The sequence below is a fragment of the Mobula birostris genome, chromosome 5, assembly GCF_030028105.1.
Source record: "Mobula birostris isolate sMobBir1 chromosome 5, sMobBir1.hap1, whole genome shotgun sequence".
Classification (NCBI taxonomy): domain Eukaryota; kingdom Metazoa; phylum Chordata; class Chondrichthyes; order Myliobatiformes; family Myliobatidae; genus Mobula; species Mobula birostris.
Window position 1 is genome coordinate 131,318,683 of NC_092374.1, and position 26,284 is coordinate 131,344,966.

Consider the following 26,284-nt stretch of genomic DNA (forward strand, 5'->3'; position numbering starts at 1 on the left):
AGCCTCAGCCAGCTCCATCATGGATAGCAGCCTCCCCATCATCGAGGACATCTTCATAAGGCCTCACCTCAAGAAGGTGGCATTAATTATGAAGGACCTTCACCGTCCAGGACATGACTTCTCATTCCTACCAGCAAGGAGGAGGAACAGGAACTTGAAGATGGATGCCCAACATTTTTGTTGCAGCTTCTTCCCCTCTTCTGTCAGTTTTCTGAATGGTCCTGAATTCATGAACACTACCTCAGTATTTTGTTTTCTTTTTACACTTTTTATGTATTTCTTACTGTTGCTTTTGGTTTTATGTATTGCACTGTATTGTTGCTAAGCAATAAATTTCACGACATCTTAGTGATAATAAATCTGATTCCGAAAAGAAATAATTCTGAACCTTCGCCGCAATCTTGCCACTGCAACTATATCCATCCTCGTGTTGGATAATCACTGGCATGTTGACAGCATACGTACTTTTCTGAAAGGTAATGGTCAGTGGCTTAATCTTGTACTTAGCGTCTCTATGTTACTTTGTAAAATGGTGTGTCTTATATTTTTAATGTTTATTTGAGATGCACAAGTTGGCCTAGTTAATAATTGTTCTGACATCTCAATGTCTAAATGTTTAGTTGTTTAGAAGGAAAAATAGGAAAATTCCCTGGCTATAAATCAGTTAGCCCATATATATTGAGGCATTAGAATCTGTTACCTATAAATGGGAGTGATATTTTTTTAAAATGTGAGCTAAGTTTGATCTGTATGTATGAACTAATGTTATTCCATTTAGGATTTATTTATGACTTTTGGTGAAGCTCAAGCATTGTGTGCACTTTGCATTCTACTTCATTACCTGAATGTGCTGTTTCCCACTTGAACTTGTCGGTTATTCAGCTTCATAATGCGCCTTGAGCTAAATGTGCTTAACAGCTTTTATCTTCATTAATGTGTATGTTGTTTTTGATGGAGCAAATGCATCTGAGAATTTATGCTGACAACTTATTTTTAATCAAACTTTTCTTGATGGCATGGTTTGCCATGCTTATTTGTTAAATATATTTGGCCTAAACATTGTAATATTATTGAAATTTATTTAACATTTTTCTCTATTGAAAGCAACAATGTGAGAATCAGTCATGCCTGTCGCATCTTGGTTGGATTCTTTTTGACAAAAACAGTGAGGGACAAATTCTTTTAAACTCACTGTCAAATAAGACTGGCATCTGTGGTTATGTGAAAATTTGTTAACTTCAGGGTGTTACCCTTCATTTGCTTCCAGCCTCTCGTCGACACTCAAGGTCCACCAGCGCACTCTCCACTGCTGATTCTATTGGCCAGCCAGGTGAACAAGTGCTATTTGCATGCTTGTTCTAATTTTCCCATTTTTTTTATGTACATTGGTCATTGGGTTTTTCTAACGCCAGCCAATTTTCTTTTGAAAATTATCATCTTTATTTGCACACATAAGAAGCAATCATAATTGTCATTTATTAGAGTGCAAGAACTCTTGGAGTGAATGCATCAATGTCCATGTGCATTCGTACACATTAAAAATGAATAATATTCTAGTACTTTGTGTGAAGTATAAACTGTAAAATGTACTTGAACTCTATAAGAAAAGGTAACAATTATGGTTGCCCAATATGACACTTCATTTTAGCTTTTCTTTGTTTATGTGTGCACAGTCATCATTATTTTAGTTATACCATTAATGTCTGGTGAATTGTCATTGCTAATTGTACTCTGTGATTGTATTACTAATTTAAGTTCTCATTTTGTATTCCATTGATGTGATATTTCTCAAAAATGGATTGATTGTTTAATGTCCAAGCAAGTACCAGTTGTTGAGATCTAATCGTATGTTAGACCACTGGATTATAAACATTCCTAGTAACTTTAAATCAGTGCGAGATGGCAAAGATAACAGCTGCTACAGTGTATGAGATTTGCAGGACAAAACAAAGTTGTGAATGGTCACAGTCAACATGCTGTCAAAACTTATCAGAAAAGGTGAATCAAATGCAAGTATGGTATGTGAAATTACTATTAATTTGTTAATGAAAATTGAGTATTTCAAGGAATTACTCCAATTCACTTGTATTTGGTAAAGTTGATGGGCAGATTGCCCTACGAGAGGAATGACAGCAAGTGTTGCTCACCCGCCGCCTTTGGCTGAGTGCATCTTGGAGCTCAGTGCCCGAAAATTGTAGAGCAAACACTGGGTGTGCACTAAAGGTCAGGTGCAGATGGACAGGCAGATGATACGGCAAAATTGCAGTCAGTGGAATGGAGGCAGAATTGAAAAGGTTGATGAATACAGAATTGAAGGTGTTATATTTGAAATGCATGCAGTATATGGAATAAGGTAGATGATGTAGTGTAGTTGGAGGTTGGCAGGTATGATGTTGTGGGCATCACTGAGACATGGCTGAAAGGAGGTCATAGTTGTGAGTTTAACATCCAAGGATACACATTTTATTGAAAGGTCAGGCAATTAGGCAGAGGGAGTGGGGTGGCTCTGTTGGTTTAAAAAAAAAATGAAATCAAATTCTTAGGAAGAGGTGGCATGAGATCAGAAGATGTAGAATCCTTGTGGGTTTAGTTAAGAAACCTCAAAGGTAAAAAGACCCTGATGGGAGTTGTATGCAGGCTACCGAACAATAGCTAGAATGTGGGATATAAATTTCAAAGGGAAAGTGTAAAGGGCATGTAATAGGACAATGTTGTGATAGTCATGGGGGATTTCAATATGCTGGTAAATTGGGAAAATAACGATGGTGAAAATAAAGGAACCCTTGAGAGGCAGAGTAGAGTGACTATGATAGAATTTACTTTGCATTTTCAAAGGGAGAAGATAATGTCAAATATCAGTATTACAGTGAAGTAAATGGAATTACAGCGGCATGAAGGGGAGCTGGCCAAAGTTGTTGGGAAGGGGACACTAGCAGGTATGACAGCAGAGCAGCAGTGGCTGGTGTTTCTGGAGAATTCAGAAGGTGCAGGCAATGTTTCCTTTAAAAGGCTGCTCTGGGGCAACCTAAAGCTGCTTCAGTGGTAGGATAGGATGTTGAGGAGCAACAGGGATCTTTTGATTTGGCATATTAACAACCTGATGCACCTGGCATGACTTAAGAGTGCTGTGCTACATCAGGCATCACACCAGTCCAGAAGAAATCCCTAAGCACACGGTTAAGAGTTTTCCTAGTGTGAATGACCAGCAAGGCAATGCTCATGAGCCAAACACAATATGTCAGGCTGGTAAACATCTGAAACAACTATTTAATAAATACTACTCCAGTCATCCTGAATGGACACTTTTGGAGGAGTCCACATTCTCACTAACACTCCATTGCTAATAAAATAGCCATAGGAGGTTTCTACAATTGCTTCCTCTGAGACCACCTCTTCAAACAGAGGAGACAGAAGGGTCTTTTTTCTGTTCAAGCACTAGCTGCTCACGAGAGGGAACCACTTGGCCAAGCCCTGTTAGAGCTATGTCACCTTTGACCATACCGGTGTCTCAGAGGGCAATATCAGGGAGATTGTCAGAGCCCTTGCCTTTGCTTTGATCTTTCTTGGACATTGCGGGGAAGGCAGATGAGTTGAGGGCGTGGATTGACACGTGGAATTATGATGTTGTAGCAATTAGTGAAACTTGGCTACAGGAGGGGCAGGACTGGCAGCTTAATATTCCAGGGTTCCGATGTTTCAGATGTGATCGAGGCAGAGGAATGAAAGGTGGGGGAGTAGCATTGCTTGTTAGGGAAAATATTACAGCAGTGCTCAGGCAGGACAGATTAGAGGGCTTGTCTACTGAGTCCTTATGGGTGGAGCTGAGAAACAGGAAAGGTATGGCCACATTAGTGGGATTGTATTACAGAACCACCCAGTCGTCAACGAGACTTGGAAGAGCAAATCTGCAGAGAGATAGCAGGCAACTGCAGGAAACATAAAGTTGTGGTGGTAGGGGATTTTAATTTTCCATACATTGATTGGGACTCCCATACTGTTAGGGGTCTAGGTGGTTTAGAGTTTGTAAAATGTGTTCAGGAAAGTTTTCTAAATCAATATATAGAGGGACCAACTAGAGGGGATACAATATTGGATCTCCTGTTAGGAAACGAATTAGGGCAAGTGACAGAAGTCTGTGTAGGGGAGCACTTTGGTTCCAGTGATCATAACACCATCAGTTTCAATTTGATCATGGACAAGGATAGATCTGGTCCTAGGGTTGAGGTTCTGAACTGGAAGAAGGCCAAATTTGAAGAAATGAGAAAGGATCTAAAAAGCGTGGATTGGGACAGGTTGTTCTCTGGCAAAGATGCAATTGGTAGGTGAGAAGCCTTCAAAGGGGAAATTTTGAGAGTGCAGAGTTTGTATGTTCCTGTCAGGATTAAAGACAAATTGAATAGGAATAAGGAACCTTGGTTCTCAAGGGATATTGCAACTCTGATAAAGAAGAAGAGGGAGTTGTATGAAATGTATAGGAAACGGGGTAAATCAGGTGCTTGAGGAGTATAAGAAGTGCAAGAAAATACTTAAGAAAGAAATCAGGAGGGCTAAAAGAAGACATGAGGTTGCCTTGGCAGTCAAAGTGAAGGATAATCCAAAGAGCTTTTACAAGTATATTAAGAGCAAGAGGATTGTAAGGGATAAAATTGGTCTTCTTGAAGATCAGAGTGGTCGGCTTTGTGCGGAACCAAAGGAAATGGGGGAGATCTTAAATAGGTTTTTTGCGTCTGTATTTACTAAGGAAGCTGGCATGAAATCTATGGAATTGAGGGAATCAAGTAGTGAGACCATGGAAACTGTACAGATTGAAAAGGAGGAGGTGCTTGCTGTCTTGAGGAAAATTAAAGTGGATAAATCCCCGGGACCTGACAGAGTGTTCCCTCGGACCTTGAAGGAGACTAGTGTTGAAATTGCGGGGGCCCTGGCAGAAATATTTAAAATGTTGCTGTCTACAGGTGAAGTGCCGGAAGATTGGAGAGTGGCTCATGTTGTTCCGTTGTTTAAAAAAGGATCGAAAAGTAATCCGGGAAATTATAGGCCGGTGAGTTTAACGTCAGTAGTAGGTAAATTATTGGAGGGAGTACTAAGAGACAGAATCAACAAGCATTTGGATAGACAGGGGCTTATTAGGGAGAGTCAACATGGCTTTGTGCGTGGTAGGTCATGTTTGACCAATCTGTTGGAGTTTTTTGAGGAGGTTACCAGGAAAGTGGATGAAGGGAAGGCAGTAGATATTCTCTGCATGGACTTCGGTAAGGCCTTTGACAAGGTCCCGCATGGGAGGTTAGTTAGGAAAATTCAGTCGCTAGGTATACATGGAGAGGTGGTAAATTGGATTAGACATTGGCTCGATGGAAGAAACCAGAGAGTGGTGGTAGAGAATTGCTTCTCTGAGTGGAGGCCTGTGACTAGTGGTGTGCCACAGGGATCAGTGCTGGGTCCATTGTTATTTGTCATCTATATCAATGATCTGGATGATAATGTGGTAAAATGGATCAGCAAGTTTGCTGATGATACAAAGATTGGAGGTGTAGTAGACAGTGAGGAGGGTTTTCAGAGCCTGCAGGGGGACTTGGACCAGCTGGAAAAATGGGCTGAAAAATGGCAGATAGAGTTTAATACTGACAAGTGTGAGGTATTGCACGTTGGAAGGACAAACCAACGTAGAACATACAGGGTTAATGGTAAGGCACTGAGGAGTGCAGTGGAACAGAGGGATCTGGGAATACAGTTACAAAATTCCCTAAAAGTGGTGTCACAGGTAGATAGGGTCGTAAAGAGAGCTTTTGGTACATTGGCCTTTATTAATTGAAGTATTGAGTATAAGAGCTGGCATGTTATGATTGGCATTGGTGAGGCTGAATCTGGAGTATTGTGTTCAGTTTTGGTCACCAAATTACAGGAAGGATATAAATAAGGTTGAAAGAGTGCAGAGAAGGTTTACAAGGATGTTGCCGGGACTTGAGAAACTAAGTTACAGAGAAAGGTTAAATAGGTTAGGACTTTATTCCCTGGAGCGTAGAAGAATGAGGGGAGATTTGATAGAGGTATATAAAATTATGATGGGTATAGATAGAGTGAATGCACGCAGGCTTTTTCCAATGAGGCAAGGGGAGAAAAAAACCAGAGGACATGGGTTAAGGGTGAGGGGGGAAAAGTTTAAAGGGAACATTAGTGGGGGCTTCTTCACACAGAGAGTGGTGGGAGTATGGAATGAGCTGCCAGATGAGGTGGTAAATGCGGGTTCTTTTTTAACATGTAAGAATAAATTGGACAGATACATGGATGGGAGGTGTATGGAGGGATATGGTCCGTGTGCAGGTCAGTGGGACTAGGCAGAAAATGGTTCGGCACAGCCAAGAAGGGCCAAAGGGCATGTTTCTGTGCTGTAGTTTCTATGGTTTCTATTGCACGAGTAGTAACACAAGCAGGAAACATGTCTGGGAAAGTCAGTTCAAGCTCATCTGGACCCTCCTGCACCACAGGGTGAGAGGTTACTTCAGGAGTAGGGAGCACCCTACCACCTGCCAAATCGTTCCCTAGAATGAAAGACAACCCTTCAATTGGGATCTGGGAACAATGAGCAACAACTTTACCAGAAACCAAACCTGGTTGGAGACAAACGTCATGCGAAGGCAAGGACAAAGAAGCTGTACCAAACTCTTTTAGAAGTGTCTCTGAACCCAAAGCAGACTCAGAATTGTAAAACATCCCTCCAGATCTTAATGGGTTGCTTTGACTCCTGATCAGAGGCAAGAGAAATGAAACCATCCATCTCTGCGAATGGTGGAACTAACTTAATATGGCTACCTATATCAAATACAGAGGTACCAGACTTGAGCTGCCTTAAACTCTCAATTTCTCAAGGAAATGCTCATGTTTAAATGCAGCCTTAACAATTGTTCATTGTGTCTGTACTCTAACTGGTTCTTATTTAGTGCTATCTCCTTTAGCCTCAACTCAATGGCAGCCTCTGACAAAGGAGTATGTTTCGGCACTGGGAGGATTGGACTAACCTCAAGAAACCCAATATCTATCAACACTTTCCTGATGACCATTTTTATGCTCCCCTTTAACTATTTTTCAGTGCTTTTAAGGTCAGTTTTGTAATGAGAAGCAGCTGTTAAAGATCTTTTTCAAACAGCTCAAGAAGCTCCTCAAAAGGTTCTTTAATGAATGCTTCAAGATGCCATATTTGAAAGCTTTCCTACACTATACTAAAGTACTGACGAAGTACAGTCAGCACAAACATATGAATGGAGAGTTTAATATAAAGCAACACTAACAGTGTGTACATAACACATAGGAGGGCTCAATATAGCACACAGCTTTCTATACACAGAATGCAGCAAATTTTGCTCTCTCGACAAAATAGCCATTAAAGCCACAATTCCAAAAGATGTTACCCCTCAACTGCTGGCACGGAATGGATTATCCACCCCAGCCAAGCACCACAATTCTCTAATGGAGCCTGCCGGTCGTTCTAAATATCAAAACTAATTTACAAATAAGTTTAAATGTAGAACTTCACATAGAAATCTATCATGGACCCACCACAAAGTTAACCTAACTTAACTAATTCACAAATGCTCTCACTCTCATTCCCCCCCCCCCAAAAAACCCCACTACAAAGTGAGTATGGCCACCGAGTGCTAATCCAAACAATAGACAATAAATGCAGATCTAAACAAACATACAAATGAGTAACCCCACTCTGGATACCTGCCTAACTTTTGCTCTATCCTACTTCTGAGGTGTACCGGGCAAGAGTGACTTTAAGAGCAAACATAGGAAGTATAGGCCATCAAGCTAATGGTTGTGCAAAACTGAAACACTGACCCCTGTCAGAGAGCACGTCTCTACTCAGGATAACCTCAAGTAACAAAGGAGTGACTCGTAGGAATACTCCCCTATCTAACTGGGGTGCTTGTGCACTAGTTAACTTAACAGCACTCAAACAACTGTACTCACCCAGCAGCAGTTGTACCAAAATGGAGATAAATGGCAAAGCAACAGCACACTGCTTGTACACTACAAAAAAAACCTAGGGGCAAACACAACTTGGGTGCATCCTTTCAAAATAAAAAAAAATTGGACGAAACTCCATTATGTTACAACCTCGGCTGTCAGGAAGTGACACAGAGGAGTTGGGCCACAACAGGAACTACAAACAAAAGATATTTGTCCAATTAAAGTTAAGGTAAAGGGGAAAAAGAGTGATGTGTGGTGCAGTAGTGCTGGCTGGCTTCAGACCTTTCAGTTTCCCTAGAATCTCTGTCTAATCATGGTAACTTAACATACTTTATGACCCCTGACCCCTGGAACTTCCACCATACTGCTGTTGTCTTCCACAGTGAAGAATGATGCAAAATACTTATTTCCTTCGTCCGCCATTTTGTTGACCCCCATTACTACCTCTCCAGCATAGTTTTCCAGCGGTCCAATATCCACTCTTGCCTCTCTTACACTTTATAGGTATCTGAAGAAACTTTAATATTACTGGTTAGCTTACTTTTGTATTCCATCTTTACCTTAATTACTTTTTTAGTTGCCTTCTGTTGATTTTTAAAAGCTTCCCAATCCTCTAACTTCCCCGTAATTTTTGCTCTATTATATGCCTTCTCTTTGGCTTTTATACTGGCTTTGACTTCTCTTTTTAGCCATGGTTGTGTCATCTTTCCTTTAGAATACTACTTCTTGTTTGGGATGTATATATCTTGTGCCTTCTGAATTGAACATAGAATAGTACAGCACAGTACAGGCCCTTCGGCCCACAATGTTGTGCTGACCCTCGAACCCTGCCTCTCATATAAACCCCCACCTTAAATTCATCCATATACCTGTCTAGTAGTCTCTTAAACTTCATCAGTGTATCTGCCTCCACCACTGACTCAGGCAGTGCATTCCACTCTCCAACCACTCTCTGAGTAAAGAAATTCTAGCCATCGCAGCTCTTCTGTCATCCCTGCCAGTGTTCTTTTCCATTCAAGTTTGGCCATCTGCTTTCTCAGTGTATGAGGGATGTTTGATGGCTCTGGGCCTTTACTTGCTTGAGTTTAGAAGAATGAAGGGTGAATCTCATTGAAACCTATCAAATATTGGAAGGCCTAGACTTGGGTTCCCAACCTTTTTTATGCCATGGAACTCTTATCGTTAACCAAGGTATTCATGGAGCCCAGGTTGGGAACTCCTGGCCTAGATGGAGTGGATGAGGAGAGGATGCTTCCTGCAGTGGGTGAGTGCAGGACCAGAGGGCACAGCCTCAGAAAAGAGGGATGTTCATTTGGAGTAGAGATGAGGAGGAATTTTGTAGCCAGCGTGTGGTGAATCTGTGGAATTCATTGCCACTGACAGGTATGGAGGCTAAGTCATTGAGTAAATTTAAAGAGGAGTTAATAGATTTTTGATTAGTAAGGTTGTTAAAGGTTATGGGGAGAAGGCAGGAGAATGGGGTTGAGAGGGATAATAAATCAGCCATGATAGAATGGTGGAGCAGACTTGATGGGCTGAGTGGCCTAATTCTGCTCCTATGTTTTATGGACAACACATCTGATATCCCACTGCTAAATGTGTCACAAAGTCTAACACTATTTCTGATTGGTTTATTGGTTGAGGAGCTGGGCATGGTTCACATCTGCTTTTGTAACTTTAGTCACTGACTTTCCTTAAAAGGTATGTTCAGTGTAGTTTTACATTTTTTTAAAACCTATTCTATTAATTATTTAACTGGATATTATGTATTTATAACAAAACCTGATTTCTTTTAATTTTCCTTATTGAATCTGGTTCAATTGCTTTTAAATGGTTTTGAAAATCACATCTAACCATTATAAGGTGTTTGATATCAATGACCTGTCAAGATGTTGCCAGGCAAAGTCTGTGATTTTACCACCATTCATAGTCAGATCTTTCTCTCTTGAGTTAGGTGTCCATCGCACAGATGTTGCAGCAGTTAAATGGAGCTGCAGGATCAAGGTGCTAAATGTGGTTGATTGCGTCAAATATGAACTACTAGCCTGACGTCTTAAAGATCTGTTGACATTAGGTTTTCTGCATTTGTGGATGCCAATAGTAATTTAATTTGTGGCAAGAAATGGTCATTGTAAACCAACCATATGACAATAGATAGAGGTGTACAGGATGATGAGGCATAGATCAAATGGTTAGCCAGAGACTTTCTTTTCTAGGGTGGAAATGACTTATGAGGGTCATAATTTTGTGGTAATTGAGGAAAGTTTAGGGGGATGTCAAAGGTAATTATTATTATCATTTTTTTTGCAGTGCAGTGGGAGCATGGAACATCCTGCCAGGGGTAGTGGTTGAGGCTGATACATTAGACATTTTGAGAAACTCTTTTGAGAAACTCTTTAAGTACATAGATGATAGAAAAATAAAGGGCTATGTGGGGTTGGGGGAGAGGGTTGTATTGATCTTAGAGTAGGTTAAAAAGTCGGCACAACATCATGGACTGAAGGGCCTTCATTGTGCTGTCACGTTCTATGTTAACAATGATCAGGATATGTTTAAAATTTAGTTTAATACCTTTGTCATTTTTTAACTAATTGAATTTGTCAATTCAATGATCGATTGAGAGCAATTTTTTTATTGCACAGCTTTGCAGTAAATCATATATAAGATCAGTTATATATCAAGCTAATAGGTTGAACATCTACCCCGCCTATATAACCTCACCAATGTATAGCAATTAATTAGGTTAATCAGCTTATTGCATTGATTTTTGAAACTGAGAATTTGAGAATACATGTGTGTTCTCTCCATCCATCCATCTCTCTCTCTCTCTCTCACACATTTTTTATATATATATATATATATACATCTGTCTCGCTCTGTTGCTCTCATTCATCATTAGAGAGCTGTGCATAATTATTACGTTGTTTTCTCCCTGATGTGGCACCCAATTTCTCCTATCAAAGCTTCTTGATTTTTTAACAATTATTGTTCATTTTCTTAACCTCATTGGGGTGTGATGCTGCTTCTGATTCTGAATAGATCTGCTGACGTTTAGCCTTTTAAGTCATAACAAGTTACATATTCCCATTTATGGAAATTCTGAATTTGCTATTAAACAGGTGTCACTGTCTCTCTCAGTAACCTAAATTGCTAATGAAAGAGTCCAATTCTTCTGAAATTTCCTTGTATTTATATTAGGGGGTTCATAGTGAATATATTGAGCATATCAAATAAAATAAAAAGGTAATTTCCTTTTTTTTCTTAATTTATGTTCCTGTTTGTTTATGTGTTCCTGGCATTTTATGTAACCTTCTGATTATTTATTTTTAATCTGATGTACTTTGTGGGGCTGAGCTTTCTCAAGTGGCACCTGAATGCCACTTGGAGTGAGGCCTTCTGGGCCCTAACCTCTGTCATTCCAATACTCTCATCCTCTGACTTGGAGGTTGCATCATCATTAATGGAATTCGCTGTGTTTTTAAATTTGTTTAAATTTAGATAAAAAGTGGTATCTGTTGGCGCTGCAGACATCTAAATATGGAGTTTTAGTATTTATTGGTAGTACCAGTAATGGTATAATTACTTGCAGGCCATCCTGGACTTCCCTTGGCCACTTGTTCACATGAAGAAATGAGTTTCCATGAAACAAAGTCTGCATTGATTATTGTTTTTTATTGTTACATGTACCAAAATACAATAAAAATAAAAAGCTTGTCTTGCATACTTTTCATATGGATCAAGTCATTACACAATGCATTTAGATACTGTAAAATAAAGTAAAACAATAACAATGCAGAATTAAGTTTAAAAGCTACGGAGAAAACACGGTGCAAGATCGTAATGAAGTACACTGAGGTCAAAGGTCCATCTTATCATACAAGCTGTCCATTCAAGAGTCTGAAAACAAAAGGCTAGAAGCTCTTCTTGACCCCTGGCGGTACATGCTCTCAGGTTTTTGTACCTTCTCTCCAATGGAGTGAGGAGAAGAAAGAATGCCCAGGATGATGGGGTCTTTGATTATGCTGTCTGCTTTAATGAGCCAGTGAGAAGTATAGACAGAATTCGTAGAGGAGTGACTGGTTTTTGTAATGTGTTGAGCTGTGTCCATGACTCTCTAAATTCTGTCAGGTATCATTTGGTAGATCAGTTATCAGACTCTCTCTTGGACAACCAGTGGCTTAAGGTTACTCTTCTTACGGTTGAAATGGCGTTATGTACTTGTTTTGCTTTGAGGTTAAGAGCTTTCACTGGTGATATTGAAAATAATACACCTGTGTAATCGGTATGTCAGTGGAAATAGCAAATAAATATCTAGTGCTTTCAATTTATTGTACAGCATAAAGTTGCAGCTAGCTGTTCAGCTGAGTCATTTGAAATAAGAATATGTTATATTTTTTAAAAACTTGCATTTATTTAAAGGAACACGCACAAAATGCTGGAGGAACTCAGCAGGCTTGGCAGCATTTATGGAAAAAAGTATGGTCAATGTTTCGGGCTGAGACCCTTCATCAGGACTAGAAAATAGATGAGTCGGAGTATGAAAGTGGGGCAAGGGGAGGATGAACTACAAGGTGATAGATGAAACCAGGAGAGGAAGGAGGGGTGAAGTAGAGCTGGGAAGTTGGTGAAAGAGACACATGCCTGGAGAAGGGGGAATTTAATAGGAAAGGACAGAATGCCATGGAAGAAAGAAAGAGGGGAGGAGGCGCCAGAGGAACGTGATAGGCAGGTAAGGAGATAAGGTGAGAGATGGGAATGGTAAAGGAGAGGGAACATTACAGGAAGTTCGAGAAGCTGGTGTTCATGCCATCTCCCAGTGGCCACCAATTTTAATTCCATTTCCCATTCCTATTTCCATCTCTCTCCTTATCTGCCTATCACCTTCCTCTGGTGCCCCTCCCCCCTTCTTTCTTCTATGGGCTTCCGTCCTCTCCTATCAGATTTCCCTTTCTCCAGCCCTGTATCTCTTTCACCAATCAACTTCCCAGCTCTTTACTTCACCCCCACCCCCATCCTGGTTTCACTTATTATCTTGTGGTTCTTCCTCCCGTCCCCCCACTTTCTTATTCTGACTTCTCATCTTTTTTCCAGTCCTGATGAAGGGGTTTGGCCCAAAATGTCGACAGTAATATTTTCCATAGATGCTGCCTGGCCTGCTGAGTTACTCCAGCATTTTGTGTGTGTTGCTTGGATTTCCAGCATCTGCAGATTTTCTCTTGTTTGTGATTTATTTAAAGGATTAACTTCACATAAGAAAGGGCCAGTCATACGGACAAAATATTCTAGTTCCACATGGATATAGTTGTGTATATATAATTAAGAATAATTGATATGCAATTTTATTTGAATACTAAAAAAATGACAAACTACTTGACATATTAGAAATCTGGTAGAAGTGGAATGTTTTGGAGATGCACAACAGTTTAGTGTGTGTTGAGAGAAAGGAAGACTTGTATTGATAATATCTTATCTGACTTCATTGTAGACCAGAAACAGCTATGTGTACAATAACTATTCCAAAATACGTTTTTCTCCTCCTTTGAAACTTTCACTTGTACTCCAAGGAAAGAATTGCTGGCTAATTAATTAGTATTTTACGGAGAAAGTTGATTGTTACAAATACTGCTGTTGTTGTCCCAAATTAGAATCATTTGAATGGCAGAACTTTGTAAAGATGTTACATTAATTTCACATTTTTATCTTTGTTAGATCGATATGGGCTTGGACAGGCTGGTCGTTTACCTGCCACTGTAAATGCCATGAGGGTCCTGAACACAAGCACAGAAGTGGAAGCTGCAGTTGCAGATGCCTTGGTAATAATTCTTTGAATAGTACCTTAAAATTAATATACAGTTATATTGAAAAATAGTTTATGAAAATGCTCCACCTTGGTGCCTTGCTTTGCTTATCCACTATTCTATATTTTTGCATGAAATTATTGTGACATGCATCTTGATATGTGTTACTAAGTACTGTACTTGTCTGTGCTTAATCACTTTTGAATACTGTATATGTTTATGGTGCACTTCCTCATGTTTTAGTAAATAATTGTTTTCTATTTGAGCATACCATCCTGTATAAAATCCAGGGTTGCCATCATTAGAGTTTTGCCACAATATATGAAATGGGAGGAGGAGAAGAGGCCACAAACCCACAAGTCTGCTCCCTCATTGGCAATCAGTCCTTTTGTCTCAATAATTTACTGCCCAAAATACTTGATTCATTTTTCTTCATGGTCCAAAAATCTATTTGGTCTTGAATATACTGATTGAAATCAGCTGCTTGGTGGAATTCCAACAGGAGACTATCCTCACAGCATCGACCCAATAAATCACTTTAGATTATTTTGTGCTTCAGTGAAAATTCAGTCTCATTATAGGCAATCCTAAACTATACAAGCACCCCCCTTCCCCCCAGTCCTCCAAATGTTTCAATCCAGTAAGCCTTCATGGTATTGCTAGAAAGGAAAAATATTTTGTACTACAATATATTGTCTGTTAATCAATCTTGTCCGTGATGACATGTTATTCTTAGGCTGCGCACACTGATGTTGCACCGTAACCATTTAAGTGTTGCCTTATCATCAGAAAAACTTGCACTGATTGTTTAAAAACACTTTCACCAAACTGCATTGGCAATCTAATTGTTAGTTTTTTCTGATTTTTTTTTCAGTTATCACTTCAATATTAGATTCCAGTATGCTTCTAATGTAAGACACAGGAATAGGAGTAGACTATTTGGCACTTGACCCTATATTGTTGTTCCTGATAATCATGGCTGACCTCCTTCAATGCTATTTGCTTGCATTTCCCATTTATCATAATGTCCACAAATTTATTGGTCACTCTTTTAAGTCAATTCACTAACTAACCTTTCACAGCCATCTGAATGGAGAAACCAAAGATTCATTATAGAAAAATTTCTCCATGCCTTCATCCCAATTGGCCAATCTTTTCTTCTGAGACAGTGACAGCTGGTTCTAAACTCTTCAGTCTGTCGAGCACAGGAAGAATTTTGTCTCTTTCAATAATATTCCTATACATCTCAACAGTATTGAATGCAATCCTAGTTTACTTCATATGTCTTGTTTGCTATACAAGAAAATATAACTAGTTCGGTGAATTTTTGCTGTACTACCTATAATGGCAAATATGCTTTTTGCATAAGAAAACCAAAACTATACACCATGTTTACTTCCTGGTATATACAGTAGCTGAAGTAAGATGTTTATAGCAGTATTCAAATCTGTGCATAATAAAGGCCAACATTCTGTTTGCCTTCTTGTGTGCCTGTATAACAAATGAATTAGCTGGCCCATAGTTCCCTACTCTTTATCTTGTTCCTTTTGTGAACATGGATATTTTATCATTATTGCTTTCCAATCCACTTTGATGTTTCTAGAATTGAATGAATTTTGGCATGCAGCAAGCAATATAGCCACTTCTTTTAAAACTAATTAGACTCATGGGATTCACTAGTGTTTAGTCCCATCAATTTGTTCAACTTTGTTTTTGACAACGATACTTTTTTTTTAAAAGTTCTTTGCACTCAGTTATCTTTCACTTACCTCTGTTTAGTATGTTTTAGTTTCTAATGTTAATCTCTGCAATCTCCCTCTTTCCCCATGTTAATTTCTCATTCAAATTTCTTTAATATCGACTTTGTTTTTCTTTTGATGTATTTGATCTGATTTTGTTTTCTACTACACTTTTTTTTATGGTCCTTTGCTAGTTAATAAAGTTATTCTAATCCTGAAGTCTTAGCCAATGGCTGTATTTGCAGAGCTCATCACTATATCTTCGTCTGACCATATGTCCTTTTATTTTTCCTTGGGTTTTTTTCCCCTCCAACAAAAGTGTATCTTTTTGTAAGCTGTACAATCTTGTAATCTCTTTAAAACAAAATCTTTCCCACAAAAGATATCCAATGAATGTCAATAAAGCCACATTCTTGCTCTTTGCAGCCAACAATTGCCTTTCTGCAATTCTACAGGCTAGTGGCATTAGAAAGACTTTAGCTTCCTGTGTTGTCCGCTCTCTCTCTTCATCTCTTCAACCATTTTTTGTTTCACATTTTCAATTCTATCCTCTTTCTCACTTTCTCTTCTTACTAATTTGCAAAAGGGTGGTCAGTTCTTTATAGTCTAACTTTAAGGCATTGAGAGAAACACTAGATATATAATAAACTGGTAAGTCATTCCCTTTCCCATCGAAACAATGATTCTGTAAGGAACTGAATGTGGCTACATTTAGGCGGCCGAAGTGGAATAATTTTAAATTGAAAGTCAGAATATTGTACATTTATTTTGAATATTGTTCAGTGCTCAGTGAAGCAACTTTAAAAAAATCTACTTTTGACCTTTATAAATGGACAATGAACAGTGGCGATCCCTTCCATTGGCAAACTGGGTTTTGGTATTTCCCTTTCTTATTTGTTGATACTTTGGAAATGAATTTTGAAAATAAGTATCTTAATCATCTCTTTTAAATGTTTTGTCTTTTTTGTGTTTAATTTGCTTTAATTCTTCTGCTGCAAAATTATTCGATAGTTCTTCTTTTGACATGATTCTTTCTACTTCCTTCCCTGAAAATTGTTTTGCTGCAATCAGCTGTTAGGAGACTCCAGGACAAAGGTAGTAGTGATTTTTTTTTGAATCTGTTTCCTTCATCTTTTCTTGTTTATGATTCGTGTTTCAGGCTGTTAAAATACATACAGTAACAGATCAGAGGTGAACTGTGTTCACATTTGCAAACGTCTGCTTTAGCTTTACAAATTTGCTTGCTGTCGTACAGAAGAACAGAAGCCTCAGTACACAGGTTTTGAGGAACTTTGGGTAGATATGCAGTATATGTAGCAACAGTTGGTCCAGTACAAAGATGAGTGGATGCTTATCACAGTCATACAACATGGAGAGCAGAAGGTCCAGTGGGTGAATGACCTTTGTTTACACCCATCTTTAGAATATTTTAATTGAATCCAGTTTTTGGCTCATAGGACCTAATTGGAAGTGAGAGTAGTTAGTCCAAATTCAGTTCTGGTGAAATTTTAAAACAAGCAAAAAAAATACTTCAGTTATCCAGAACATTTGTTAAAATAGATGAGTATGTTGTCCATGCAGACTGCTTTTCTAAAGTAATTTGAAGGGGACCTACATCTGAATCATTATCTCTTCCCTTAGATAATCTACCTGCTGTGCATTTGCAGTTTCTGTGTTTATAAAAAAAAAATAAATAAAATAAAAATACAGTATTTTTGTTTGCTTTTGAGAGTTCATTGGGTCAGCACCCACAGCTAAAACTTGGCTGCCCATTGGTTATCTGTTCATATTTCCTGAATAAACATTTCCAACCTTCATAAAAAAAAACAAAGAAATATTAACACAAGAAAAAAGTCCCATGCTTACTTTCATCTCTGAGGATCTGTTGTTTTGTGTATTACAACATGCTTCAGAATCGGATTTATTCTCATTGTCGTATGGCATGAAATTTGTTTTGATTATTTTTGATAAAGAATGTGTGCCATTAGTTATTGAATTAATTCTGTGGACAATGAAAGGAACAATGGTTAAGCATGTGAAGATGCATGTTTTCTGTTTGGTGGGGAAAGTATCAAAATAGAATAGTGAAAAAAATTAAATATTAATCTGATTTAGCTTGGTTGCCATGAATTTGATACTTCAGTTCATATCCAGGTATCAAGCAAGCAGTAATTCAATGAGATTGTTCCTGTTAGACTGAATGAAGCTTGGTATCCATATTCATGGAAGTATGATCTTGCTCATATTTGATGTAATATTGATTCAGCAGATTTATGGTTGGGATGAGGGTGCTCCTGTGAGCAGAAGTTCACGGTAGGTTGAAATTTTTTCAACACGGCTGAAGATTTCAGAGTTATTAGGGGATGCATCCGTTCATTGAGGATTATGAATAGAAACTTCTGTAAAAGATAATAAAACTTTGGAATTCTTGACAGTATAGACTGGATGCTCAGCCATTCATTGTTTTTCAAGATTTAGGAAGGCAGAAACTTGAAAATTGAGCAATATAGGCAAGAATGAATATAACTTTAATTTTTTATTGGCATGGTAAATGTGAATTTCTTACCATTGTGGCCATATTGCAAACAAAGCTACAGCCACAGGTATGGAGGAGAAAAACAAGCTGAGCTAATATCACAGATGGATAACTAATGCTGCCTCACCTTCTTTAGTATATTTCCCCTTTTTTCCTTTGGGAAGTGTCCGGCCTGAACTCCTTGTCATGTCTTCCTGCACTGGATTTCACAATTCTCACATTTTAACACTTCCATTCATTAACTGGCCAGATAATCTTGTTCATATCTTCTCCCTATGGTCATCTTTCTTTTACTCTATTGGAGACATCCATCACTGTAGCTTAACAGGCTTCTGTGGTTTCCTTCCCAGTTCTGCTGCACAGTCTTCAACCCCTAACTGTTAGCTCTTGTTTTCTTCCCACATGTATGACCTCAGCTGCTGAGTTGAGCATTTTCTGTTTCTCATTTTAGATTCCAACAAATTATTTTGCACTGGACTGTACTAGTTGTTATTGATACGATTTTTTTCCCATAGTATTTGAAGCCTGTCTCTAGAACCGTTGATTGATAAGAATATTTGAGCAAAGAATATACATTTGGGATTTTATCAGAATATGTTTCATGATATGTTTACAATAAATAATATATAAATATGTTTTATCAGAATATATTGGGTTTTATCAGTGGGAATGTGCTAGTTATAAAGTACTACAACACAGAAACCAACCTTTGGCCCATCTAGTCCATGCAGAGCTGTCATTCTGCCAAGTCTCATCTACTAAAACCTGGACCACACCCTTCCCATCGTTCACTTATCTAAACTATTCTTAAATATTTCTTTTGAACCCGCATCCACCACTTCCAGTGGCAGCTCATTCTACACATAGATACTCTCTGAGTGAAGTTCTCCATAATTATTTCCCTTGTCATCCTTAACCAATGACCTCTAGTTCTAGTCTTATTCAACCTCAGTGGGGGGGGGGGGGGGCCTTGTCTATATCCCCTAACCTTATCTGTACCCTCATCAATTTTTGTACCTCTATGGAATCTCCCTTCATTCTCCTACACTCCAGGGAACAGAGACCTAATTTTTAATGAGCTTTAATAAAAATTTCACATAACACTCTGAGAGGCTTGTTGTAGTTTTTGAATTCACCCTTCAGGAAAATGCTGTTTAGGTACAGTGCATACTCATTGTGTAGTTATTAATGTGATTCATTGTAAATAGGCTTAAAACCTTTGAGTTTCTCTTTCCATGAGTAATGCTAATTATGAGTAGAGTAAATTTTTTTTTCTGCAGTTGAAGGACAGGTTAAGATGGAATACAGTAGAGAAGTCTAACATGAATTTGTGTAGATACCTGATTATGCACAAGATAGAGACACAAATCTACCTGATCTCTCTCCTTGAGTGCTCTGAAAACCAACTCTGGCAGCACATCTTACTTGCATTCTAGACCCCTCACTTGAGCTCCAGGCTAATCTTGGGACTTTGAAACAATCAGATACTGGATTTTCTGAGAATCTCTGTTCACAGATTTGCAACGGTTTGACACTCACTTACAAAATAAGTAGATTGAAGCAGAAATTGTTGGCATTCAAAATTAAATTAGTGCAGTGGTTGAAAGGCTACGATAAGGTAGATAAATATGATTTATAACTAATTGCTAATGTTGAGGTCAATACTTGGATAAATTGAGTGGAAAAGAAAATCTGTTTTTGAAGTGTATCCTATATATTCCTTAGGTACTTGTTTGCATGATTTATATTGCATTTTATATTAAGGTTATTACAAATTCACAAATTTGAGAGGCATGGACAGGAAAAACAGTGATTGTGACAAAGAACCTATAAAAATATCCCATATACTTTTGCAACTTTCAGAAACCTTGCTCTCTACTCATCTGAACTAGTTTAAGATAAAATGTCAGGAACAGTTTTGAATAATATACTTATATCAACATCAAAATATTATATATACTATGATTTTTTCCCTTTTAAGTAAATAGTACAATTGAGAATATATCATCATTCCATTTTATAAGTTTTTCTTTCTTTTATAATGAATAACAAAGTTTAAAATTTAGGCTGATAGGAAAAAGCAAAATTTAGCTGCAAGTTGTTGGACTGATACAAATATACTCTCATCGCATAGGAAATGGGAAAAGCACAACTATTGGATGTTGTCATTGTTAGATAGAAAAACCTGAAGAAAACAACTAGCTTGAACTATTGGCATGAAATTCTGCTGAGCTTAGTTTGGAAAGATGAGCAACGTGTGCAAAAGCTACAACACTTGTGTATGAAATATACGAAACATGTTTTGTTTCCACACTTAGAAAAAACCTGTAAGGAGGCGATACGAACCATATGGCATCTATTCTGATGATGACGCCAACAGTGATGCTTCTAGTGCTTGTTCAGAACGATCTTACGGCTCCAGAAATGGAGGTATTCCACACTACTTGCGTCAGACAGAAGATGTGGCAGAGGTCTTAAACCACTGTGCCAGTTCAAATTGGTCTGAAAGGAAAGAAGGGCTTGTAGGCCTTCAAAATCTATTAAAAAGTCAGAGAACATTGAGGTAAGACTGCAAAATATGCTATTCACCATCACTGAACTGTTACACCATACACTGATGGCACCACAGAGTATGGACTCACTCTCAAGGACTTCAACTCATTCTCAATATTTGTTCATTATTTATTACTTCTCATCATGTCTTCCTTTGTATTTGCACAGTTTGTTGTCTTTTGCACATTGGTTGACTGGACGCATTCTTTCATGGATTCTATTGTGTTTCTTGGATTTACTGTGTAAGCCTGCAAAAAAATGAATCTCAGGGTTGTATGTGGTGACATATATGTACTTTGGCAATAAATTTACTTTGAACTTTAAACTTTGTACTAAATTGCAGGCTCTTTTCAGTTCTGTTTATCAAATTCAATAAATTCTGTATTTGGATTTATCTTAGTAATAAGTTTAAAATTTTAAGACTGGTCTTCAGTTTTTATTAAACTGAAGTGGAAAACTCAAATTTTGTAACAATATTAACTATTTAGAAATGGTTTGACATTTCTGTTTGAGTGCTGCATATTCTGTGCAAGATCTAGGAGCTAATGTTTATATCTATCATCTTGTCCTGTGGAACAGAATATGTTAAAATTGGACTGGTTAATGTGCACACAAATCTTTAGTCAAAATTGAAAACATTTCCTAAATGTTTCTGGGTATGGTAAACTGGTAGGGTTGTAGTAATTTGTCTAATTAAAGTGAAAGATGAATTTCTTGTCATATGCACAAGCATGTATGTGCTCAGATGCAATGAAGAACTTGCTTGCAACAGCAACATCATGGACACATAGTACCAAGTATACAAAAAAAAACTTAAAACATAAATTATACGTAGTTTTTCCAAGAAAGAACACTGAATATTGTAGTACAAACTGACTAAGGTGGTCAATAGCATAGGAAGCAATTTTTATTGTTTAAATATACACAATATTTGCCTTAAGATGAAAATACAATGTGCTTTAGTCTTCAGACACAAAATGCTGTGATGATTCTCTGACAGTTCTAAAGAAAATTACTCTTTTTCTCCCCAATGTTAAATCCCTCTGCAATTATTGCAAGTTGGAAGACTAAAAATGCTAGGATATAGGCAATGAATGATAGGACTCAGAAATACAGAGGAACATAAATCTTGGAATACATGTTCAAGATTTTATGAAGCTACAGCACTGGTAGGTAAGATGGGTAGGAATGCATACTGAATTCTTGCCTTCATAAGCCAAGGCAGAGAAAATAAGTGCAAGGTGTTTATGGCATATCTTCTATTCCTAGTACAAAGGAAGGATGTGATAGCATTGGAGAATGTTCAGAAGACAATAACAATATGATGTCTGGGATGAAATATTTCGGCTATCAAAAGAGACTGGATGAGCTGGGCTTGTTTTCCTGGGAGCAGAGAAAACTGATGGGGTGGAGGGAGAACCTGTTAGAGGAAACATTAATTTAACATTGAGGAGCAGAGTTGTGTATACCTAGAGGTCACAAGTACCTAGAGGTTCCCCATCTAAGGAACGAAGGTGATTAAGGGAAGAATTATTTCCTGTCTTCTGATTGTAACCAAGAGCACACTGCATAAGGGGATAGTGGAGACAGGAGCTCTGACAGCATTTCAGAATTAGTTGTGTAAGAACCTGAAATGCCTTATCATTAAGACTAAGGACTGGTTGGTAGGAAGTTGGGATTGCTATTGAACTTGAAGGCCAGTACAGACATAGTGGGCAAAGGGCCTGTTTCCATGCTAATGATTCTGACTTTGATATCTTTGAACATTGTTTTGAAATAAAAAGTCTTAATGACAAGCCTTTAACAAAATGAACGCTGAAAGAAGCACCAATCTACGTATTAATTTACTTTGCAGCCGTGTTGAATTGAAGCGTTTGTGTGAAATCTTCACTCGTATGTTTGCAGATCCTCATAGCAAGGTAACCACTTTAAAAATGGCTTTTCCAATTAACCTTCTGCACGTATGTGTAAACAGCTTTATGCTTTGTGTGAATGCATGTCACTATTAGAGCTAATTTTCTTTACCTGGCTTATGTGCATAAATTTAAAACCATAAAGGATTGATTTCAGAAATGTTGTTAGTTCCTTAAACAATATGGGCTTTCATATTTGTAGATTAATTAGATTTGATTATTAGATGGGTAATTATTTTTAGGAAAATAATCAGTTTGAATAGTTTTGTAGTTGTAATGTTGAAAGTCTTGTACAGTAATCCCAGTACAAGCAAGGACAGAATTTTAAAAGCAGATTTTATATTTATCCTAAATTTCCTCTACACTTTATTTATACCCAAGTCCAAAAGTACAGTACTTGGTGTTTATTGAACATATTAGTGCAGGTTACACAAGTTTAATGGAACATCCAAGTGCTTTTTTTGGGGATATTTCAGAAAATTTAACTGCAATAAATAAAGCCCAGATTTTAATGTGTTAGTTTGTATTTTGGCCTGATGTTTAAAAAATTGTTTGCGTTTTACCTAATAAAAAAAAAGCTTTATTTTATTATGAAGTAATTGTATGTCAGTAACCATAGCAGAGCACAGTGGCTTTGAAGTCTGCATTAATCAATGGTTTGTTTTCTTGCATGTCCTGTCCTTTGTTGGAACTCACAACAGAGAGTAAGTGTTGTTTTTACCGTTCACTTCAAGCTAACAAATATATTGAAACCTTTGAAAGTAAACTGAGATTCACAAGGATAGTTACTTCCAAATCTTATGAAAGACTTTCTCTGATTATTTCCTGCATTAAACCAATTGGACTTTTTCCAGGAAAGCTACCATCTACTTTTAAATGTTTGTTTGTTGTAAATCTATTAATGTTTAGTAAGTGTTTGCAGTTTTTTAAGCTTAAATTTCAATCTAATTATATTGTTGATATATCATTCATGATGCAATGTAAACCCTGATTAAAATTTTGAACTTATGCTGGTATTTCCATGAAGGAAGTGAAATTTTACAAGGGGGAGAAAGTTTAATTTGTGTTCTTATTATATGTTCGGTACAATGAGAAGATTAATATGTCATTCTCTTTTAAAACTATAAACAATTAAACAATGATTAAAATGAGAAGATCCATACCTCTTGTGTCTTCAGGTATGAACTGTGGCCATGTACTGCCTCTTCTCCTTGGTTCATTAATTGTTTTTTTAACTGCAGTTCAGAATGGAAAATACAATGATCAAAGAGGGCATAAATTAACAGATTGGAGTTTATATAAAGGGAAACCACAGGCGTATAGATTTTGAGCAGTTATTAAAGGACAGATGAGGCTGATTAACAACCAAGAAGGTGATCTCTGCATTGAGGCAGAGGGCATGGTTTGAATATTTAATGAGCATTTTGTGTTGGTTCTTCCCAGGAAATGGATGTTCCTAAAATCTCAGTACCAGGGATGAAAATCAATAAATGCTAGAAAGACTAGTTATGTGTAAAGTGAACGAGTCACTTGATCCAGATGGGAGGAATTACAGGTTGCTCAGGAAAGTAAAAGACATTAAAGTAGACGCACAATCTTTGGGTCAATCTTCATTAAAAGTGAAGTTCCACATAATTGGAAGATAGCAAGTGTAAGTCATGTTCAAAAAGAGGTTATAAAGAAATGCCAGGTAACCATACTCTGTTCTAATCTTTTGGGAAGTTTTTAGAAATAATGATTTAGAGCAGAAAAATAAATTAGAAGAGATTTGGCATACTTCTGTAAATGGCAAATGAAAACCAAAAAAATAGACTGTGTGACTGGAAGTCTGAAATAAGCCAAAAATGGTAAAAACAGTAAGGATGTAAGGCTGCTTCTATGGAAGGAAAAATGGAGATAACTTTTCAGGTTGGAGACTTTTTTGGGAATTGAAACATTAGCTCTGTTTCTTCTTCCACAGAAGCAGTTTGAAGTGTTTGAGGCATCTTGTATTTTATCTGTAATATGTAATACCTATTTGACTGACCCAAATGTTTTGAACAGCTAACAGGGAAGATCGAAAGGGATACAATATTTGACATCTCTATTCTCAAAGGCATTTGTCAAAGGTCCTTTACAAAGAAGCTGGTTATCTAATTTGAGGCCCATGAAACACAATGGTAAATGGCAGCAGGGATATAAAATTGGCTTCAGACAGGAAAGTAGATCGCAAAGAAGACTGAAAGAAGATTAAACAAAAGTGCTGCCAATCTCTGGATAAATAGCTGTTTCTAAAACCAAATGTTTCAAAAATCAAAGCTACAAAGCAGACAAAAGATATGGGAGTGATTGATTTAGATCTCCTTGTGTGTATGCCTGGTGAAAAGATGGTGCTATTCAGCACTGACTTCGATAGGTATTTGTGGAAAAATAATTAATAGGTCATGCTTGATAGAGCTGTGAAACGGAACTAACCGATGTGGCTCAGTATGGACTCGATAAGCAAATCAAAACTAAAAATCAAAAATAAAGACTAAAATGATAAGATTTTATTGGCTCTTAAACAAGCTCAATTAGCATTGAATGATGGATTTTGATTTTGTGTTCACTTAGCAGTGCAGGTGCGCTTAATTTCTTTTTAGATTATTACTTCTCAGTTTCCATTCATTATTTAGGTGTTAATGACACAAAGAATGGTACGTAACTTGCCCATGTTTTTGCAGATCCTTTGATTGTAGCATCAGACTGTTTTCTTGAAACTATAGGGGTAAGTTCCGGTCGTGGCCCAGCAATGAACCATATTTATTTAATTTTAGGTATTCAGTATGTTCTTGGAGACACTAGTAGATTTCATTATAATCCATAAAGAAGATCTACAGGATTGGCTGTTCGTACTGCTGACTCAGCTTTTAAAGAAGATGGGAGCTGATTTGCTTGGTTCTGTGCAAGCCAAAGTTCAGAAGGCACTAGATGTCACCAGGTCAGGCAGTTTCATTTTGTTAATTTCTTGAAAATGTACTTTGTTTTTAACATGCCTTTCTTTTATTTGCTGTTTTCTTGCTCTAATTTGATTGCTGACTTTTGGTTATTTAGTTGAGATCTTGAATGGAGTTTACTTTAAAGAACAAAGTATTGATGCTTCAAGCAGAGATGTAGGAGTTTCTTCCCATCAGTATAGACCTCATCAATGGCACTAGCTAAGGGTCTGTTGAACTTTAAGACCAGGGGGAAAGTCATCCTGAAAACCATCAGTTGTAAAACATGCCTTTGTTATGTGGCCTGGTGTAATCCTTGTTGCAAATATCAGCAGAAGAAATGCCAAATAAAAGTTATCAGTAAATCCAATTACACACACAAAATCTGAAATAAAGAATCCTGGAATTCTGTATCTGTGGATATGGTAACAGTGAAAGCTGATGACCTCTCATCAGAACTAGGCAGTTTGGATAAAATCTGAAATTATTAATTTTAGCCTGCAGGTGTGGTTGCAGATGAAGCGTCTTGACCTAAAATGTTGTCTGTCCAGTTCTCTCCACAAATGCTACCTATTAATTCTTAATGCAAAATTTTGCAGAGTAGCAGGGAAGTTATTCCCAACAATTTGGTAAATCACTCAGTTAGCATGACTGAAAACAAATGTAAGCTCTGTCATATTCCTCCTTAAGGGAGCTTGTGGACGCTATTCATGTTACGTGCAGGTTAGGAGTAGGACGAGGCTACTTGGCTCTGAAGATTGCCTGCTATTTAATAAATAACATCAATTCTGATTAAAATATCAATAGCTTACTCTTGTCT

At 37.6% G+C, this 26,284-nt stretch overlaps 1 protein-coding gene across 9 annotated transcripts in view; it reads left to right on the forward strand.

Annotated features, from left to right (window-relative positions):
* clasp1a (cytoplasmic linker associated protein 1a) overlaps window positions 1-26,284 on the forward strand; it is a 296,574-nt gene that overhangs the window by 188,388 nt on the left and 81,902 nt on the right. For 5 of the 9 annotated variants that reach the window (XM_072258680.1, XM_072258685.1, XM_072258682.1 and 2 more), the window contains 5 exons: window positions 13,681-13,784; window positions 16,580-16,603; window positions 20,363-20,607; window positions 22,453-22,516; window positions 25,306-25,469. In XM_072258680.1, the coding sequence (XP_072114781.1) occupies window positions 13,681-13,784; window positions 16,580-16,603; window positions 20,363-20,607; window positions 22,453-22,516; window positions 25,306-25,469 (601 nt within the window). The remainder of the gene's footprint in view (window positions 1-13,680; window positions 13,785-16,579; window positions 16,604-20,362; window positions 20,608-22,452; window positions 22,517-25,305; window positions 25,470-26,284) is intronic. The other 4 variants (XM_072258683.1, XM_072258686.1, XM_072258684.1 and 1 more) reach the window with 1 other exon arrangement.